This window comes from Gadus morhua, chromosome 6 (genome assembly GCF_902167405.1).
Source record: "Gadus morhua chromosome 6, gadMor3.0, whole genome shotgun sequence".
Classification (NCBI taxonomy): Eukaryota; Metazoa; Chordata; class Actinopteri; order Gadiformes; family Gadidae; genus Gadus; species Gadus morhua.
In genome coordinates, this window is record NC_044053.1 from 22,870,566 (window position 1) to 22,888,903 (window position 18,338).

Below are 18,338 nucleotides of genomic sequence, written 5' to 3' on the forward strand. Positions count from 1 at the left end.
TATTGAAATGGCAAACTCCAAATTAAGCTTGACTTTAAGTTCAACGAACCCCTTTAGTGCGATAATTGGACGAGCGTCTCCCGCACGCTCCCTAAAGAACGCTTTACTTACCGAGCGGCTCGTCGCACGCGTCTTATCACGCTCCACTAAAGATTAGAGGCGCTGCTGGCCCATTGAGCGATGATTCCTCGTTAAGCTGATTACACGGTCACTCTTCTCCTCTCTTGTCTTCTCGCCTCTTCTTATTATGAGTCCAAACTCGGAATCAAAACCCTGAGCCTTCTTTTCTCTCTCCCCATTTCTTTCTCATTCTCTCTCTCTATTTATCTGCCTCCCAGCCCCCCCGTTCCTCTCTCTTTCTCTGTCTCTGTCTCTCTCTCTCTCTCTCTCTCTCTCTCTCTCTCTCTCTCTCTCTCTCTCTCTCTCTCTCTCTCTCTCTCTCTCTCTCTCTCTCTCTCTGACACTCCACTCACCTTCCAATTGAATTGAAATAACTTCAAACTCGTTATTGGAATAATAAAAGTGACCAATAAAAAAAATACAGTTAAAGAATAATAATATAATGTTTGATGTCTACTATAAACAAGTGCAACTATGTATAGAATAAAGCAAGATCAATGCATGGTCATAAGGAAAGTAATAGTTAAAATAATAATTCGGTTAAAGCGGTTTCTGTGTCTGTGTCTCTCGATGACTAGCTCCCGGGCTCGACCAGTTTCTCCAACGGTTCGGGGAGGCGGAGCACACCTTCCTACAATCGACTGAAATCACTTCAAGTTACTCAAGGCTCGTCCAATCAGGGTGGGGCTTTCCTTTCAAAGATCTGACATGAAATGAAAGGGCCCTGCAGCATTTCCAGATGTGCTCTGATCCTGAGGGCCCATGAGGGGTTGTTCTGCTCCCGTGTGTGTGTGTGTGTGTGTGTGTGTGTGTGTGTGTGTGTGTGTGTGTGTGTGTGTGTGTGTGTGTGTGTGCGTGCGTGCGCGCGCGCGTGCGTGTGAATTTTAAGTGCTTTTCAAATAATATAGTTATTATTATTAATATTTTTATACGACTACTACTATTACTACCACTACTATTATTTACTACTAGTACTACTACAACTACTTCTACCAATATCAATAATAATCAAGGTTTTAAATTAAATCTTCACTTCCTTGGTCGATTTAAGTAGTAATTTCTTTATATCGAGTAGGCCTATACTTATTATATAAGTAATACGTTAAACTGAGAGAGGTAAATAACACCGCTTAACAATGACCCGCCACCGTTATGTCGTCATCACTGAGCGACACCACCTTCCTTCACCAAGTGAACATGGCGGATGTGATGAACGTCGGGGTGAATCTGGAGGCTTTCTCTCAGGCCATCAACGCCATCCAGGCACTGAGATCCAGCGTTACAAGGGTCTTCGATTCGTTGAAGGATGGAATGAAAAATAAGGAGACATTGGAAGGCACAGAAAAAGCTTTTATTACCGAATTCCAGGACAATCTGCAGTCAGTGAACCGAGACCTCAAGTAAGAGTGTATAAACTCCCGAAATAATTATTCATAGTAAATTACAAGGAGACATTAAAGAAAATATTAGTTAATATGTGAGATAATAAGTAGGTTGTTATTTTTACGGGTTAAGTGCCATTTCAAGCGAATACCACTTCACTTTCACTGATGAATGTATTGTATGGATGGTTGACTCGATTTCTGACAGTCAACCTGCCTGTTTGTCCCAGTGAGTTGGAGAGATTAAGTGGTCTCGTTGGACGTCCGTCAGAGTCCCATCCCCTCCACAACAGTGGGCTGCTGAGTTTGGATCCAGTCCAGGACAAGACGCCGCTCTATTCCCAGCTGCTCCAGGCCTACAAATGGTCCAACAAGGTAGAATTTCCCTCACTGCTGCCATTAACAGGATATTGCATGTATGCTGTAATTGCTAAGTGGAGAAGTGTGTAGTTGTAAGGCAGCCATGTGTACATCAGAAGTATCACTTTAAATTTTTTTGTACACAAACACATGCATTAACTGTTAATCTCGAATCAAGTAACCTAGTGAGCTGAATGCAGTATTTCATATGTGCATCAATGTGAGTAACTCACAAATCTTGGGGCTAAGTTAAAGATATAGCCCAAACTGGAGCGCCAGTTGGCTTAGCTCAAATATTGTTATTCTTTCTCATCTTCTCTTCTTCACTCCGAAACCTTCATTATCCCTTCTTTGATCTAACAAAAGAGCTCTTCAGTTGATGATATAGCTCCCCCCCCCCCTTCCACATTAACCTTCAGGCACACAAACAACACACACACACACGCGCACACACACACACTCACAGCTAGATGGATGCAGGACACATAATGGCCTTTTCAAACGGGACGCAGCTGCCGGTGGGATATGCTGCTGCTTCATCGTACAGAACAAGAGCTGTTGAGGGCAATCAGCGAGTTGCTCATACCAGCACCTGAATACCCTGTCCCAGCGCATAGGAAGAATAGAGCCTGTCTCCTCAAATAGTAGCCTGGATTGAGCCCATCAATGGAAGCCAAACCCATTGTTAGTCTGACTAGAAGAAGGATTTATTTTTATCGAATGACCATCGGCTTTTAATACACGCTTGATTTGGGTTTGAACTGCTTCAACAAGCTCTGTTGGATTGTGTTTGTGTACTGAAAACTAGGGCTGTGCAATTAATCAAATTTGTATAGCGATTTCGATGTTTGGTCAAACCATCTCAAAACTAATATAATCGAGCTGAAACGATTATATACTGTATAGATATATACAGATAGGTATATATACAATATTTTTTATTCATTCATTGTTTTATTGAAATGGCAGAACAGCATAATTATCGTGATGATTTTTTCCATAATCGAGCAGCCCTACTTAAAAACCCTTTTCTATTGCATGCACTATCACATTCATTTAAGAATCAACATGCAATCCAAAATTGATGTAGAATGTTGAATATGGATCATTATTTTAAAGCTCTGGAAATAGTTATCTCGTGGCAATTAATGTTGTGAAATAGAAAATGTCTACATCATTATGAAACGGTACGAAACAGCAATATACTAAATACCAATACTCATTGTTAAATATGGGTGAGTTTTTGATATTGTATGTTCCCCGTCCAAATTTCAATGTTACGGGGAATGTTATCCTGTTGGTATTAATACTACCTCTTGTAATCCTTGCTCCCGAAATATTAATTATGTTTTGGATTTGAATTGTTTCTAGCTTCAGTATCATGCGGGCCTGGCATCCAATTTGTTGAATCAGCAGTCACTCAAGAGATCGGCCAATCAAATGGGGGCATCAGCTAAGAGGCGGCCTAAGGTTCAGCCCAGCACGCTGGTACCGCATCCCCAGTAAGTTGGACAATACCAGTGAGGGAGGAGGATGGTTACAAATAGTTTTTATTGGTCATAAATATTTACTTCATAAACGTGAATGTATAACCTTATACTTCTAAATGCGTATAGATTATCCACTCCTATTGAAGTTAAATGAGATTATTGTAAAAAGAAAATTGAGCAACACATTATCATTCATACTAAATGTACTTAGTAAGCAAAAACTAGACCAAGTATTGACTCACTCAGTGTGGGTTGAATATGAAATTTACGGAACACAACAGATTTGGGAATTGTAAACAGGCTGTCACTTGCTGCAATTGTAATCAGGCAGTCACTTACTGCAAGTGTAATTGAATAATAATAATAATAATAATAAATGAAATGTATATAGCGCTTAATATGGTACTCTAAGACGCTTTACATATTGGCCTAACAAAATATGTAAAACAGACTAGGAATAAAAGAAAAACAGAGGTTAAACATGAAGTATGGGTGGGAGTTAGGTGGGGAAGGCTAGTGTGAAAAGGTATGTTTTGAGGGCAGATTTGAAAGAAGAGAGGGTCTTGAATGTAAAGTAAGTGCAAATAAAACATAAATGATTTCTGATATGAATGTTGATATTCTGTGAGTAAAAACATTTCAAACTCAAAGAAAAATATTAAAAATAAGGATGTGTGTTAATGCGTCAATTTGTATTTATCCCGTTATAATAAGATTGGGTTAACGCGTAATTAACGCGTTAACTTGCCCAGCACTAGTATAAACGTATGTGTTTTGTTTCCAGGTATGTGGATGACGTGATCACCCGGATAGGCAGGATGTTTCCAGACATGAGCATAGAACTGTTCAGACCTAACGGGACCTCGGCTGTTCTTCTGGTAAGAGGATGACCATCACGAGTGTAGCAAACCATGGGCTCAGACAGGGCTACCATCTAATCAGACAGAGCCACCACAAACTCCAACCCAACCACCCATACTGAAGGGCTTTTTAGACGGAACAACGAAAATCATACAATGATTATTTCTCTCAGATTACCATAGCAACGAGTCAACCCCCCAACCGAAATACTGTAGTTACTAATTCTGATTCTAGATCTATTTTAGCAAAAAATTATTAATAACAATGAATTCACTATGCCAGAATAAACTGTAAACATTAAAGTATAAGTGTCAATCCACGGTTTCTGCACTAATTCAAACACTATTAGATTGAAGAAAATGTTTTGGGCTAAAATATCTAGAAAGGAGGGGGGACTGGCTATCCCCATGTTTACGACCCCCTACTACTTGGTGATACTATTTCTTTAGGCAAGTACATTGTGTATGATGAGCAATATTGTATATGAAATGCGCAACCGTAGCCGTTATACTCTTAAGTGTATCTATAAGAGTTTAGAGTCTAGTAAAACGCAAAACAAACTAGCATAGGACTTGACTCCTGTTTTTTCTACATTAAGGTCTTATTTGACATCTATTGTTAAAAAAAATTAATACAAGGATTGGGTTTACTGCATCTTTTTAAAAATGTGACAGTGTGACGACAAGCAACTAAATGATTGCAGCCTTTCGTGGGGAACAAGAGTTGGCACGAGGGTGGCAGATTTGCTGCTACCCTTCGTCTGAAAAGCCAAAAACACACAGTAGGATGAATAACCGAGGAGGGAGCTAATCCTGGTTTGGCGTTTAATCCTAGAACAGGAACGGTACACTCCTCTGCATCACTGAACAACATTCGTTTGTGTTTTCCAGGTGAGCTTGGGGAAGGTCCTGAAGGCCATCGTCGTCATGAGATCTCTGTTCATCGATAGAACCATCGTCAGAGGGTTCAATGAGAACATATACTCAGAAGACGGAAAGGTGAGATGGCTCCTCTGCATTATGAAGGAATAAGTGAGAACCATGAGGTCTAGGGGCAACATTGTAGACCGAGGTACTAGGTAGGCTGTAATGTCACAATTATAACCCCCCCTTCCCTCCCCTTCGCTTCTCAGCTGGACATCTGGGGTAAATCCCAGTACCAAGTCTTCCAAAAGGTACAGAAGCATCCTATTGGTGACATCGGGGAAAAAAAAGTGTGCATGCTTTTGTTTGAATTATGAATATTTCTAATTTAAACAAACAAACTGTTTGGCTGTTTTTTCTATATAATGTGCAAAGATGCAGGGTGTGCTACCGTTTCTTTGAAAGGGAAACTGACTGTTGTCTGGTTGCTAGGTGACGGACCACGCCACTACGGCCCTCCTCCACTATCAGCTGCCCCAGATGCCTGATGTGGTGGTTCGCTCCTTCATGGTGAGTCAATTAACGCGCATTTACAACCAGGCCGGCCGTTATCTCTGGTGAACGGCGTACGACTGGGTGTGGAGGTTTATTCTAGAGTTCACCTATGTTAATGATGTGGTCCTTCTCTCTCTCTCAACATTGAATGTGAATGTTGAATGTTCGGTTAGCGCCATGACGACCAATTGTGTTTGTCTCTTGTAGGGAAATGTAGATGAACCCCCACTCCGTTTCTGTGTCTCTTGTCTGCCCACTGTGGAAATCCAACGAGGGGACTGGCTTTGTTATTATGAGATGCTGAGCTCCTGTTTTCTCTGTCCCTCCCAGACGTGGCTGCGGAGCTACATCAAGCTCTTCCAGTCCCCATGTCAGCGCTGTGGCCGTTTTCTGCAGGACGGACTGCCTCCAACATGGAGAGACTTTAGAACCCTGGAGGCATTTCATGATACGTGCCGCATGTAGACAGTGGACATGCGGCACGTATACGACCAGACAGCGACACAAACAGAGAGACGGATAGTGTGACCGACACGGACATCTATGTATATATATTTTTTTACTGTTGGAGACCTTTTTTTTCCTTTTCTTTTCTTCTTTTTTTTTATAAAGCTACACTTCCCAAATACCTTAAGTCTTCTTTGAACATCTACAAATATTGTCCTGTGATGTAAGCTCTAATAAGCACAGAGTCCTGGCTACTAAACTTCCATATTAAGCAGCTGACTATTGTCTATAATTTAGATGTAACAGCCTATGGAAGTGTAATGAAATCACTTGCGCTTTCAGCTTGTTTTAATGAATTAACGATATAATTACAAAAACTCAAGATTTCTGAGGTTTTTATGGAACTAAATAAAACTGCTCAGTTCTTCTGAATTAACGAGATAACTCAAAATCACCTTTAAGAACTCTATTTCATAGAAGCACAGATGTCCTGCCTGTTTAAAGTTTAATCTATCTTTATTTTGGTTTATGTTTAAGACATTGGGAAACCAATCACCTACTTGAAAATACATTTGGAGGCTCAGGCAGATTAGCAGCAGCTACCACACTCCATGCAAGTGATACAATTTTCTCTTGGGATTTTGGACAGTGGAATTTATTTTCTCAAGTGAATGCATTATGCATCCCTTACAACCTACTCTTTTCTAACATGAAAAAGTCTCGCTTGACGGGTGACATAATCTTTGATGGGGTGACTGAGAGAAGCCATGACGACGGCAGCTCTTTTCTGTTACGAGGTTGTCGTTGGAAGCGGCAGTAGCCTACATAGTGTCGGATCGCTTGAGCAAAAGATGCCGGGCGTTGTGCTTTATGCGGGCATTGGAAACAACTGAAGAAAGGCGCAGGCGCTGAGAAAAATACGTGGACATGTCCATAATGTGTGGTCACTTGGGGTATTTTTATAATCCACTATAGTTTATCAATTCAAGAAATTAACTAAATTATCAGGTTATTGGCACCAGAAAGCGGGGATCATAAGTTGGATATTTTTGAAAAGACCTAACCTGCACGTCAATCAAACCAAACATTGATAATTAATAATTTAGCAATTAAGTGTTTGTCTTGGTTGGTTCAAACTTTAAATGATGGTGGGGGCGGGGATTTGTTCACTTGTAGGAAACACAGAATCGGCCAGCTACAGTAGTAAACTATAAGTATGTGAAGGTTTTGAGTCAACCCAGTGTATAGTGGCCACTGTAGAAATACATTTATTAAAATCTAGCTCCACCCCTTGTAGTGGTTGTTTTCCGGATCAGGCTCTTCGGTCTCCTACCACAAATTCTCCTAGAACATGGTCGACAGCTGGATCCACTTTTAAACTATTATAACATCGGCAATCATTAATAGCCGATGGCTGAATTTCAGAATTATTACACTCAAATAATATCGCACCTTAAATCATGCCTACAACATTTCACATCGTGTTTTACTAGGCCAAACAGAAAAATATGTTCTATCGATGTTGAATCGATAGAATAAAATAACAATAAAATAATGCAGTCTACCTATTTTTTTTTTGCATGAAAAGGGTATAAAATGTTGTGCCTTTTTCTTTAATGCTGTCTGGTATCGGACCAACCCTAATTCTCTCTGAACCACTCTCTGATTTTGTTATGAGGGGGTAGAGGTCAAAGACAATACACCCTTTTCACATAGGAGTTGGAGGACACACACACACACACACACACACACACACACACACACACACACACACACACACACACACACACACACACACACACACACACAATTATCTGCTACCCCTCAGTTTTCATACGCAGCATAAATACGCCGAAGAGCGCAATTAAAGCCATGCAAGCCAATCAGAATCCGCAGAATCAACAACAACGAATAACACGAGCGTCTTCCTGTAACAAACAAACTGTAACCATAGGGCGCTCATATGACGTTAAGCATTTCCTGGCGCATAATGTGATGCTTCAGAACCTAAAACCAGAGCCCGTCTACGAAGAGCCTGGGCACCATAGACATCTTATATGATAGACGGAGCATCGAATGCTACCGCCTACTGGCGCTGACGAGACGCGGGGCCGCCATCTTGGAGTGGTCATCCGCTCCACTCAGTGTAATCCGTTTGGCTGGAGCAATGAACTGTCAAGCGCATTTAATTAATCATACCTCACTGAATACCACTGATTTTCATGCGGTTTTTTGTCATACGTGTAGCTATGATAAAGGCCACATGGTTTGGCGTGTTTTATTATTCAATACTAATTATACCAAATAGTACGGTAATGTTAAATCTTGCTTGTGAAAAGTAATCCCCCGATTCCTATTATGGATTGTCCGTCGATTTGAGCAGGAATACGCTGAACAACAGCCCGGCATACTGTTTCTGCTGCTGTTGCTGCTCCCGGTTGACCACTCCAAGATGGCGGCCGTATTTCTCGCGTCCCAGCAGCCAATGCTCCGTCTACCTCCGATGTCTATGCTGGGCACTCCCTATACGCCCAGAGCCCGTCTACGAAGAGCCTGGGCACTTCCTATATGCCCCATTGTACCGATCTTGGTTGTAGTTGCATTAGACATCCACTGGGTGTGATCGCGGGCGAGTCCAGAATGAATGGGAGTCTATGGGGCTAGACGGCTAAATATGTCTCTTTCACCTGCTTGTCCTTGAAATATCGCAAATTTCATTGTAGATTCCGCAAGTTCAATATAGATTATAGTTCAAAAGTCGAATGAATGAGTACTTATGTCCTTTCGATTTCTTACAGTTTGGGCCGTTGTTGGCCGTACACGCTAGCATTCTGCTAATGAATGTTGATTGGTCAGGGACGGACGTGCGACTGATTACGAACAGAGACCCCTCTTGACGGCATCTGAAGCTGAAGCACGATCAGAAACATTCCGCGTACTGTATTTATATTTTCCTGCAGGCCCTTTTATTTTTTATATAGGTATGTATGTTGAAAGTACATGGGCATAATGGAATTTCTTCCATCTCTTGTGTTCAATGTTCAATGTGTTATATACATGGTAGGTACGGTATGACCACCTTAAATAATAGTCAATGTCCCGCTCAATATCATTTCATCTGTCATTGTCTATTTTTCGAAAATAAAGATAGTTTTAAAAAGAAATGCCTCGTAAATGTGCAATGATAAACTGCTCTAACAGTGGAAACGGATTGTCCGTCTTTTCGTTTCCCAAGGACAGAAAAGGGTAACGTTCTTGCTTGCTCCTGTATGAATGGTCCTAGGCTACCTGAGGCTGCGCCTGGTAGGGAAAGTTGCGCTGGAGCCCGGGTAAAATCGCGAGTGTCGAGTGTCGAGACTCAAGCACTTAACTTACCTTGACGATTGTTCCATACAAATTGTTTGTTAACGATTTAACACCTTCAACATCTGCTATTACTGTAGTTATTTTTTTTGTAGGACTTACTTGGGCTAATGACCTTGCACAGAGCGAAAACCATCTGCACCACTGGTCATTGATTGCTATGCATTCACTGATCTTTACAGATGGGTTTGTATCAATCCATTGAATATAATTGCTCTGCCCTGCAACACATTATAAGCTACGCATGTTTGTTAAATGAGAAATATGGTCTGGGTCACATTGAAACAGTAACAGTTGTATAACAGTAATTATACCAACATTGCAACAGGCAAGTTTATTAAAACATCACAATAACAAGAACACAATAAGAACAGTAACTAATAGTAAATAATAAAAAAAAAAGATAAATGATTTAACAACACTGAACATACAGAACAAAGGCAGGGAAAAAGGACAGAGGAAGAAGACTTGTCCATTGTCACAGCATCAATGTCCAACTGTAGAGATCAAGAGGCATGAGGAGGAGTAGCCTACAACAGAACACTGCTCTCTAGGAAATTGTTTACTGATGTAAACTTAGTTGATGCAGTCTTAAAATTATGATTCTAATCCAGGTTTCTTTTTCAGGAGAAAGAAATGGCTCATAATCGTTACTAAAAAAAAAGCTTTATCATCGGCACTAGTGAGGATTAAAAAAAAACACTGTAAATTACATTCATATGTAAAACATTCGCGCATTTCTTTTTTTTTACATTAGCTCACTAAAACTGGGTAACTAGTAAGCAAGAAAAAGCCTTACCTCCAACAGCTGGTATTATCGTTGCGGGAAGTGCTTCAGAAACTGCCGTAAAGCAGTACCTCTGACAGTATGACAATGTGTGACGTCATCGTATTTTTTTAACACCTTTTTAGAACAGATACGTGACCTTAAAAAATGCAATATTCAGCTGAGATTATTATTTTAGCCGCACCTTTTGAACGCAACTTTCAAATTACTTCACAAAATTACATTGTGAGAAAAGTGGATTCTGAGGATAAAACCCCATAGGCCCCCATTCATTCTGGACTCGCCTACGAGCGCCCCGCGTGGACAGAGATTATTACTGCAACCATTCCAGAAAACCGGAACTAACCAGCGAGTGCCCATTCTCCTCATATTAGACATTCTCTGATACGCCCCCATTGTACCGACTTCGGTTGTAGTTCCATGAGACATCCACTGGGGGTGATCGCGGGCGAGTCCAGATTGAATGGGAGTCTATGGGGCTAAACGGCTAATTAGGCCTCTTTCACCTGCTTGTCGTTGAAATATCGCAAATGTTATTGTAGATTCCGCAAGTTCAATATAGATTATGGTTCAAAAGTCAAATGAGTGAGTACTTATGTCTTTTCGATTTCTTACAGTTTGGGCCGTTGTTGGCCATACACGCTAGCATTCTGCTAATGAATGCTGATTGGTCAGGGGCGGACTTGCGACTGATTACGACCAGAGACCCCTCTTGACGGCATCTGAAGCTGAAGAGCAATCAGAAACGTGTTAACTAAATTTTTGCGTACTGTAGGCTATTTATATTTTCCTGCAGGCCCTTTTATTTTTTAGATAGTATGTATGGTGAAAGTACATGGGCATAAATGGAATTTCTTCCATTTCTTGTGTTCAATGTTCAATGTGTTATATAGAGTGGCGAAGTCACGCCCCTTCCTTCAGGGCTCATGGGACCTATGAGATCGAAAAATATGAATGGGTGTCAATGGAGAGAAAATAATTATTTTCTGGTCCCAGTCTTTATATGCCCTGGATTACACATATGTTGTTTGTGGATTTAAATGATAATTTTTCATGCAAAGAAAACTAAAATTGTTCGTGAAGAAGTTTGATAATTTTAGGTTTTATGTGAGGCCCCTTTGTGAACTACAGCTCTTCGCTGCTCTCGACGCATATGATATACGTCACCACACCCGCCCTTGGAACTCGGCACAGAGATGGCGATCTCTCTGCCCCACTTCACCGCTTTTTCCAAGGGGAGGATAAAAGCATCGAAAGAGGTGAAAACCATTATAAGTCGGGGCACGTGCAGAGTTTCAGTTATGCCGATGGGAAGATTGTCGGTCTTCTCCACGCCAGTCGCAGGGAGCGTGACGTCACATACGAGCCGTGTAGTCTTTCTCGTTGTGTTTTCTCTACAGCCTTTATCTGAACAATTGCACAATAAACGGTCGAACTCCTTGCATGAAAAATGATCCTTTAAATCCACAAACAACATATGTGTAATCCAGGGCATATAAAGACCGGGACCAGAAAATAAATATTTTCTCTCCATTGACACCCATTCATATTTTTCGATCTCATAGGTCCCATGAGCCCTACCGGAAGGGGCGTGACTTCGCCACTCTATACATGGTAGGTACGGTATGACCGCCTTAAATAATACAGTCAATATCCCGCTCAATATAATTTAATCTGTCATTGTCTATTTTTCGAAAATAAACATAGTTTAAAAAAGAAATGCCTCGTAAATGTGCAATGATAAACTGCACTTACAGTGAAAACGGATTGTCCGTCTTTTCGTTTCCCAAGGACAGAAAAAGGTAACGTTCTTGCTTGCTCCTGTATGAATGGTCCTAGGCTACCTGAGGCTTCACCTGGTAAGGAAAGTTGCGCTGGAGCCCGAGTAATATCGCACATGGCTTATTCAAGTTGCGCGCTAGACATTCTCTAAAGTGTCGAGACTCAAGCACTTAACTTACCTTAACCGATTGTTCCATACACATGGTTAGTTAACGATTTAACAACTTCAACATCTGCTATTACAGTCGTTATTTTTTTGTAGGACTTGGGCTAATGACCTTGCACAGAGGGAGAACCATCTACACCACTTGTCATTTATTTCTATGCATTCACTGATCTTTACAGATGGGTTTGTTTTAAGCCATTGAATATAATTGCTCTGCCACGCAACACATTATAAGCTACATGTTTGTTAAATGAGAAATATTGTCTGGGTCACATTGAAACAGTAACAGTTGTATAACAGTAATTATACAAACATTATACCAACATTGCAAGTTTATTCAAACATCACACTAACAAGAACACAATAAAAACAGTAACTAATAAAAAAAAAGAGAAATGATTTAACAACACTGAACATGCTGAACAGAGGCAGGGGAAAAGGACAGAGGAAGAAGACTTGTCCGTTGTCACAGCATCAAGGTCCGACTGTAGAGATCAAGAAAGGAAGAGGCATGAGGAGAACAACAGAACACTGCTCTCTAGCAGATTGTTTACTGATGTAAACTAAATTGATGCAGTCTTAAAATTATGATTCTAATCCAGGTTTCTATTTTAGGAGAAAGAAATGGCTCATAATCGTTACTAAAAAAAAAAAGCTTTATCATCGGCACTAGTGAGGATTAGAAAAAACACTAGAAGTAACATACATATGTAAAACATTCGCGCATTTCTTTTTTTTACATTAGCTCACTAAAACTCTAACTATTAAGCAAAAAAAAGCCTTACCTCCAACAGCTGGTGTTATCGTTGCGGGAAAAGGAAAGTGCTTTAGAAACTGCCGTAAAGCAGTACCTCTGACAGTATTACAGTGTGACGTCATCGCATGTTTTTAAAGCCTTTTTAGAACAGATACGTGACCTTAAAAAATGCAATATTCAGCTGAGTTTATTATCTTAGCCCCACCCTTTGATAGCAACTTTCAAATTACTTGACAAAAAATTACATCGTGAGAAAAGTGGATTCTGAGGATAAAACCCCGTTGGCTCCCATTCATTCTGGACTCGCCTACGAGCGCCCCAAAGATTATTACTGCAACCAGTCCAGAAAACCGGAACTAACCCGCGAGTGCCAGTTCTCCTCATATTAGACATTCTCTGCTAAAACCCCGTTTCCCCCCGTCGACACGTCAACACATAACCGGCGTTTTCAGAAATCTCCACATTGGCCGGAGTTTTTAGAAATGATCGTTTTCTGTGACAAAAACTGCGTTTTCGTGTAAATGAGAGGCCAAACCGCGTGGAAATATCTGCGTTTTCCCTTCGTGTAAACGGGGCCTAACAGTGCCCTGTTGCATCAAAGTAACACCCATAATCAGTATTATGAGAGACACCTGTGTGTGTCCTACGACGAGGCCTCTGGGAAAAGAGTATAATTAACTAATCTGTGAAAGAGTGACGTCAGTCTCTCATCGTGAAACCAGCCAGGACTCAGACCAAGGATGGCTCTTCTTCATACGGAGGAACTAGGACCCAAAGAGCTGTGTGTGGCTCCTGACACCACCACCACCACCACCCTCTCACCCTCTGGTGGTAGCAGCACACCTGAGAGGCCCGCCGTGTCCACTAGGGATCCCAGTCCTCTAGGGCCCAACCCAGTACAACAAGAGAGGGAGGAAGAGGAAGGTCTGAATGAGTTTCAGAAGAACATGAAGATTGAACATCGGCAGGTGTTGAAAAACACCCACAGGGGCTGCGTTATCCTGGAGAGACACCGCAGGTATTTGAAGTATTTGACACGTGCTCCTAGCACGATGTCGGCTACATAACAGTTTCCTAAATGAGCCATCTCAGGTTTAATGTGAATACTGCAGAGTTAAGGGCTTGGATGAGGGTGTGTGTAGACTCTTTAGGCAGCCATTAAAGGGATTCACTAGCAAATCAGGAACTGATTAGCCACATGGTGGATGCTGATGAGTACCTTGTTTGGCCACACACTTTATTGGAATTACCTTGACAGGAAACGCATCACCCAGAGCTGCAGCAGACTACGGCAGCTTCTACCCACAATTCCCGGCGGTCGTGTTGACATGGTAACTGTGCTGGAGATGACGGTGGCCTACCTGCAGACCATCAAGCAGATTTCAGTTTGCAGGCCTGATATCCAGGTGTTTCTCTCACTCAAACTCACACACCTATCAATACAATGCATGTTTGTTTGTTTTGTTCAGGGAACTACAAACATAGCAGTGACCTGTACAGTGAAATGTTCTGCCTCATTTATAATTAGTTTTTTTTACACTTGGGTTAGGGTTGTTTGATTTTGTTTGATTGTCTGTACTGTCTGTATGTATTCCTTTCTTATTTGTAAAGCGTCTGAGTATTTAGAAAAGCGCTATAAAAAACAGATCATTTATTATTATTAAACCAGTGAAGGCTTTGGTAATGCGATTTAAAATGGTCAGACTTTATCTTTAAAGGACACATATTATGGTGTTTTCCCAACAAGTAAACATTGTATTTGAGTTCCAGAAAACATGTTTTTGAAGCTGTTTGCTGGAAATAGCTTTTAGGTAGAAAACTTGCCTAGCGCTATTCCCCTATGTTTCAGTCCTTTCAGAATGCACTGTTTCTGGTGTCTGTAGCTTTAATGCAAATGAGCTGCTGCCCATTGACCAATGAGCTGTCAGACTGACCACAGCATGGAGGAGAAGGGATTGTTGCCGTTTGCGGACTCCTGGGACCTGTTTCCCGATAACGATCCATGCTGGTACGATCATTCTCGATGGATCTTGCGAACCATCGTGAATTTCTTTGGAGCGTTTCCGAAACTCCTCTTATGGCCCGTTCAGACTACACGATTTCAGCCCGATTTTGCCCCGATTCTTTCGTCGCAGAAAAGTTTGGCATGTCAGAATTTTTTGGGGAATCGCATGACGTATCCATTGTTGAAATGAGGGAACCACGCCCCCAGTTGCGTGAGGGAAGCCCGCGAACAGCTGGAGCTCACGCGCAGTGTTTACCAACTGACTTCACTGCAGTACGCTGAGTAGGAGTAACTACTGCAAAAATGAATGCTATCAATAACAAGAAGAATGCTAATAAAGAAAACGATAGAAAATGGAGCAATATAATGGAGACAACTTTGGTTAAAATGTGGCAGCAACGTCCCCGCATTTTCAACCCAAGAACGAGTCCACAATCTTTCTTCTTTTTCTTCCTTTCCGTCCCTGTGCAGAGGACCGCCAGCATAATGCCTAGGTACTCGGGATCCATTGTTGACGCTTTGTTGCTAGGCTACGTTGTTGCTGCGTCTACTTTGTATAGTTCATGTCATGCCAAACGCATCTACTGTGAGGAATTGCCGCATTGAGCAGATATAAAAACTACTGGAACCTTTATGACAAAAATGTAAAAAGCATTTATGTTAGTTCTAAATCTTAGATTTTCAAAATATCTTGCAAACGTGAATGATACAAAGTAGAGAGCATCGCACCCTCGAATCTTGTAGTGTGGCCAGTCTTACGACGAGACAAGGCCCGATTTCCTGGCTCTGAGATCGTATAGTGTGACAAGTTAAATCGTGGAGGAATGTCTGAGAATCGTGTAGTCTGAACCGGCCATTAGGAACGCGCGTGCACTGCACTAACGACGTTCGTAGGATTGTAACTGTCCACTGACACGGTGCTGAAATAGGCTCCGTTGGAGGGTGAGACGCAGGAATGTCGCAGGAAAATATATCTCCCCATCAAGGCCAACAGCAGAGTAGCCTACGAAAATAATATACTGCAATAATATTATAAAGATATTAAAACACAATTGATTAGGCATAGGCCGACATGTTATATCAGTCCTAATCCTGAACGCACGTGCGTAAACTTTTTCATGGCATTTTCCCTCCTGAAATAATTCCATATTACAAAAATCTAAAACGGCTTGCGTGACAACTAGCCTTCATTTATCTTAATGTGCTGATTTCTGAAACATGCTTTGCACAGCAAAGAGAGCCGACTTTATCTGATTCTGCATAAGGTTTCATTGATTGGCGCACACTCTCAAGTCTAGAATCGTTGGTGTACACATTAAAAATGCAACCTTCCATTCATTATCATCATTATCATTCAAACCAGAGGCTGGGCATTGACACGTGGCTATCGCTGACCCGATTAGGAGAGCTTGGTCTAGATCCTGCCCATATTGTTGGGCAGGATGATGTATAGGCCTTTTTACACTGCCAAGCCGGTTCGGTCGCAGCTTGGCACGCCCGGCGATTTCACCGTCTTATCGCAAGTTTCCTGTGTAAAACCGAGGGGGGTCAAATCCCCCGTTTCTCATGGCGCGGGTTTCTTGGTTCACTGGAGAAGACGGGGCTGCGCACTGAGTTTAGTCCTCTTTAGAATAATTATCATACTCCCGAATGTTTTTATTTTTTACCACTGAATTTTTTTACGCATGAAAGAATGAGTTCACGTCGGAGTGTAGGCTACGAACGTGATTTACTATTTACAAGTGCAAAAACGCCAACATATTCTTTATTTTGCTGACCACTTGTTTTTTATTCCGACAAAAGCCTCGTAAGGAAAGTTCATCTGCGTCTCTCTTGTAGATCGCACCATCTTTTAAGGTCTTTGTTTAATGCGACTGCATAACCTTCTCTCACATGGTCAGCAGCTCGCAGATTTCACTTTCTCTTGGATAGGTGTTGCTGCGCTGTCTCTACAGAGACAACGCAGCAATATGACTGGATTGCAGAGATTGATTGTTTGCATTTTAGAAGTGGTATGCCCACTGTGCTTAGCCAACAATAGGCTCATGATTTTTCAGAGAAGTATTATCCATGCTATTGGATGTTTTTTCCACTAGATGGCAATGAAATCTCAAGAATGGAGACCATTGTTTCAAATGTATCTGTTGGCGGAATTCTATTTTTCTTGTTGTGGCCCTTATGACATCACAGGTGGGTGTGTCCACCTAGATTTGTGCTGGATAGATCAGTCTACCAGCCTACCCAGTGGACTGTAGCAAACGATGCTCATCTATCCGTCACACATCTAGGTGGACACGCCAACCTGTGATATCAAAAGGGGAAGATTTCCAAACGGCTCTTAGCGGCTAATCACACCACACCTGGTGGCATGCCATGGGACCTGGTTTTTGTTGGTGGCAATTATTTGCCCAGTAATAAGGCTTAATGTAATGTATAGGGAAAATGGTGTAAGGGTTAACTTCAAAAGCTTAAAAAAGCTGCTGTCTACTGACATGTCAGCGCTCTCCTGAGTGTGTGTGTGTGTGTGTGTGTGTGTGTGTGTGTTTGTGTGAGTGGCTGGTTTAACCTGCATGCATTGATAACCGAATGCATCCCAGCTGTGCAGTCCAATCAACCTGCATCGTGACTGGTGAGGCTGCTTAATCCACCCTCAACATGCATGTTCTATCATTTTGTGTTCATGGGTTTCCTCATGTTTTCTTTTGTTGCTATATATATATTTCAATATCTAAAACCATGCACCATATGCTGGATGTTATGGCATTGGACTGCAAGGTTATGTCAAGGATTGTTTACACTGCGCTCAACGATGTTTTGTGCTAGCTGTGTCCTCCTGATGAAGTCCATTCTGATTGGCTGATGCAAAGCCACATGACCAGGGACCAGGGCCACAAGTTGGCAACCGAACTGGAGTCTAAACTAAGGTGTGTGTGTGTGTGTGTGTGTGTGTGTGTGTGTGTGTGTGTGTGTGTGTGTGTGTGTGTGTGTGTGTGTGTGTGTGTGTGTGTGTGTGTGTGTGTGTGTGTGTGTGTGTGTGTGTGTGTGTGTGTGTGTGTTAATTCAAACCTTTGCTTGGCCGTCTCTTCCTATCAGGAGCCAAGGAACCCCAAAAGAGAGAAGATGGCCGCTCAGGAGGAGGGGAAGGAGAGAGCTAGAGTAGATGGTGACGCATGTGGAACTGAATCCAAAAGAATGACAGTTTTAAAGTCATTCATATTATTTAATAAAGCTGTTTGACTGCTTTCAGAGTTTATTATTTTGCCATATTCTGTCGACTATGGCTTAATATATTTTCTAAGACTGTCCTGGATTATAATGGGACAGGGTCCCAGAATCATTTGTAAACAATCCAATGGTGCATTTCTCTTCTTTTGGTTTATTGAAATGTTTTGTCACTCAG

At 41.7% G+C, this 18,338-nt stretch overlaps 3 protein-coding genes across 10 annotated transcripts in view; 2 read left to right on the plus strand and 1 right to left on the minus strand.

Moving 5' to 3' along the window:
- ntng2a (netrin g2a) overlaps positions 1-356 on the minus strand; it is a 12,869-nt gene extending 12,513 nt beyond the window's left edge. For 4 of the 7 annotated variants that reach the window (XM_030359483.1, XM_030359482.1, XM_030359478.1 and 1 more), the window contains exon 1: positions 112-356. The gene's annotated coding sequence lies outside the window, so the exon portion shown is untranslated. The other 3 variants (XM_030359481.1, XM_030359479.1, XM_030359484.1) reach the window with 2 other exon arrangements.
- Positions 357-1,273: 917 nt separating this feature from the next.
- Positions 1,274-7,367, plus strand: med27 (mediator complex subunit 27). 2 transcript variants are annotated; one of them, XM_030359324.1, is made up of 8 exons: positions 1,274-1,520; positions 1,733-1,877; positions 3,234-3,364; positions 4,137-4,230; positions 5,104-5,211; positions 5,346-5,426; positions 5,569-5,646; positions 5,962-7,367. In XM_030359324.1, exons 1-8 carry the CDS (start codon positions 1,318-1,320, stop codon positions 6,094-6,096), a joined length of 975 nt encoding a protein of 324 aa, XP_030215184.1. In that variant the 5' UTR covers positions 1,274-1,317; the 3' UTR covers positions 6,097-7,367. The 2 variants fall into 2 exon arrangements, with proteins under 2 accessions (XP_030215184.1, XP_030215185.1); XM_030359325.1 differs by having other exon boundaries at positions 5,346-5,387.
- A 6,244-nt stretch (positions 7,368-13,611) lies between these two features.
- Positions 13,612-18,180, plus strand: LOC115545956 (uncharacterized). Its single transcript, XM_030359489.1, has 4 exons — positions 13,612-13,951; positions 14,192-14,339; positions 17,762-17,862; positions 18,032-18,180. The coding sequence occupies exons 1-4, from the start codon at positions 13,674-13,676 to the stop codon at positions 18,096-18,098; spliced, it is 594 nt and encodes a 197-aa protein (XP_030215349.1). The 5' UTR covers positions 13,612-13,673; the 3' UTR covers positions 18,099-18,180.
- The last annotated feature ends 158 nt before the right edge of the window (positions 18,181-18,338 follow it).

What these genes read in the sequence shown, in the direction of transcription:
- med27 (XM_030359324.1), top strand. Translation starts at nt 1,318, where the DNA reads ATGGCGGATGTGATGAACGTCGGGGTGAATCTGGAGGCTTTCTCTCAG. An exon ending in ACGCTGGTACCGCATCCCCA is followed by an intron (nt 3,365 to 4,136) that starts GTAAGTTGGACA and finishes TTTTGTTTCCAG; the next exon opens with GTATGTGGATGACGTGATCA. An exon ending in TGGTGGTTCGCTCCTTCATG is followed by an intron (nt 5,647 to 5,961) that starts GTGAGTCAATTA and finishes TGTCCCTCCCAG; the next exon opens with ACGTGGCTGCGGAGCTACAT.
- LOC115545956 (XM_030359489.1), top strand. Translation starts at nt 13,674, where the DNA reads ATGGCTCTTCTTCATACGGAGGAACTAGGACCCAAAGAGCTGTGTGTG. An exon ending in ATCCTGGAGAGACACCGCAG is followed by an intron (nt 13,952 to 14,191) that starts GTATTTGAAGTA and finishes TTACCTTGACAG; the next exon opens with GAAACGCATCACCCAGAGCT. An exon ending in TTTGCAGGCCTGATATCCAG is followed by an intron (nt 14,340 to 17,761) that starts GTGTTTCTCTCA and finishes GTTTTGTGCTAG; the next exon opens with CTGTGTCCTCCTGATGAAGT.